At 54.4% G+C, this 1,878-nt stretch overlaps 1 protein-coding gene across 1 annotated transcript; it reads left to right on the top strand.

Annotated features, from left to right (window-relative positions):
* The first annotated feature begins 1,007 nt into the window (after nucleotides 1–1,007).
* TMEM229B (transmembrane protein 229B) lies at nucleotides 1,008–1,511 on the top strand. Its single transcript, XM_006873052.1, has one exon. It carries the CDS (start codon nucleotides 1,008–1,010, stop codon nucleotides 1,509–1,511), a length of 504 nt encoding a protein of 167 aa, XP_006873114.1.
* The last annotated feature ends 367 nt before the right edge of the window (nucleotides 1,512–1,878 follow it).

Raw genomic sequence — 1,878 nt, forward strand, 5'->3', positions numbered from 1 at the left:
TCATCAGCCTTTATTTCTGAGGTGCCTCTGGGTGGGTTTGAATTACTAACTTGTGGGTTAGTAGCCTAGCACCTGGAATCCTGTTGTGGCCCTGTGGGTTAACGCCCTGGACTGTAAATCGGTTTGAACCGCAAAGTCTGCAGTTGAAGCTCACCAGCCGCTCCTTGGAAACCCTATACAAGGGTGGCTATGAGTCGGAACCAACCTGATGGCACTTAACAACAACAGCAACAGTCTAGTACCTAACCGTTTGTGCCACCCTGCAACTCCTTGTGTTGTTAGGTGCCATCGAGGTGCCATTGTGTTGGTTTTGACTCACAGCCACCCTGTATCAGGTTTCTGAGGATTTAAATTTTTACAGGAGCAGAAAGCCTCATCTTTCGCCCTCAGAGTGGCTGGTGGGTTTAAACTGCCCACCTTGTGGTTAGCAGCTCATTGCTTATCCTACAGGACCACTAGTGCTCCCCTGGACTCGTTGTTGTTGTTGTTAAGTGCCATTGAGTCAGTTCCGACCCATAGCGACCCTGTATAGAGTTTACAGGGAGCAGCTGGTGAACTTGAACCACCGACCTAGTTGCCCAGAATGCGAGTGATGCGTGTGGTAGGACAGCCAACTCTTCGACTGACTGCAGATAGTCTTAAATAACGTATTACTATAGGAAGTGTAGCTCTGGTGAAACAGCGGGTTAAACGCTGCACTACTAACTGAAAGGTGAACAGTTGGACTCTACTAGCCAGTCCACGGGGAGGCGAAGATGAGGCAGTCGGCTTCCGTAAAGATTTCCAGCTTCCGGAACCCTCGGGAGCAGTTGGACTCTATCCTATGGGGTTACTATGAGTCACAAGCAACTTGTAGGCAGTAGTTTCTTTGCCAAGAAGCATTTCAGTGGAGTTGTTCAGAGGAAAGCAAGGAGGTTGCAATTTGTTTTTTTCCTCTTATGCCTCATGCCCACCTGTCTCCCTCACCTGTCTCCTTTGTGTCCCAGTAGCTGGCCCCAGTAGGCACCATGGCTTCTGCGGAGCCCCTGACGGCGCTGTCCCGCTGGTACCTGTATGCCATCCATGGGTATTTCTGTGAAGTGATGTTCACGGCCGCCTGGGAGTTTGTGGTGAACTTTAACTGGAAGTTCCCGGGGGTCACAAGCGTGTGGGCCCTCTTTATCTACGGCACCTCCATCCTCATCGTGGAGCGCATGTACCTGCGCCTGCGAGGCCGCTACCCGCTGCTGGTGCGCTGCCTCATCTACACCTTCTGGACTTACCTGTGGGAGTTCACCACCGGCTTCATCCTGCGCCAGTTCAACGCCTGCCCCTGGGACTACTCCCAGTTCGACTTTGACTTCATGGGCCTCATCACCCTGGAATACGCGGTACCCTGGTTCTGTGGGGCGCTCATCATGGAGCAGTTCATCATCCGCAACACCCTGCGCCTGCGCTTTGACAAGGACGCTGAGCCTGGGGAGCCCAGCGGCCCCCTCGCCTTGGCCAATGGCCACGTCAAGACTGACTGACTTGGGGGCTAGCGGGTGGGGCCCGGGGGTCTCACACAGAGCCAGTGGACAAAGACTAAGTAGGGGGTGAGGGATGGCCCCTTTTGTATAAGTACAAGCCCCACCCAGCCTAAGTCGTGTGGACACGCACAGCCTCCATACCCTCCTTTGTGGGCTGTGGAAGGGGCCTGGTGTGGTGTCTTTGTGTGTTGGGGGAGACATGTGGGGGCCACAGAGGGACATTGGGATCATGGCCCAGCTCAGAGGATGGCAGTGAGCAGCGACTGAGCGACATGGAAGACTGTGAAGCCATCAGACCCTGTCTTGGCTAAGGGACTTGAGAATGGCACAGAAGGTGGGAGGCCTGGCCCGAAGAGGCTTTAGGCTG

Source organism: Chrysochloris asiatica, unplaced genomic scaffold (assembly GCF_000296735.1).
Source record: "Chrysochloris asiatica unplaced genomic scaffold, ChrAsi1.0 scaffold00221, whole genome shotgun sequence".
NCBI lineage: Eukaryota > Metazoa > Chordata > Mammalia > Afrosoricida > Chrysochloridae > Chrysochloris > Chrysochloris asiatica.

Coding starts and splice junctions, on each gene's coding strand:
- TMEM229B (XM_006873052.1), top strand. CDS start 1,008: ATGGCTTCTGCGGAGCCCCTGACGGCGCTGTCCCGCTGGTACCTGTAT.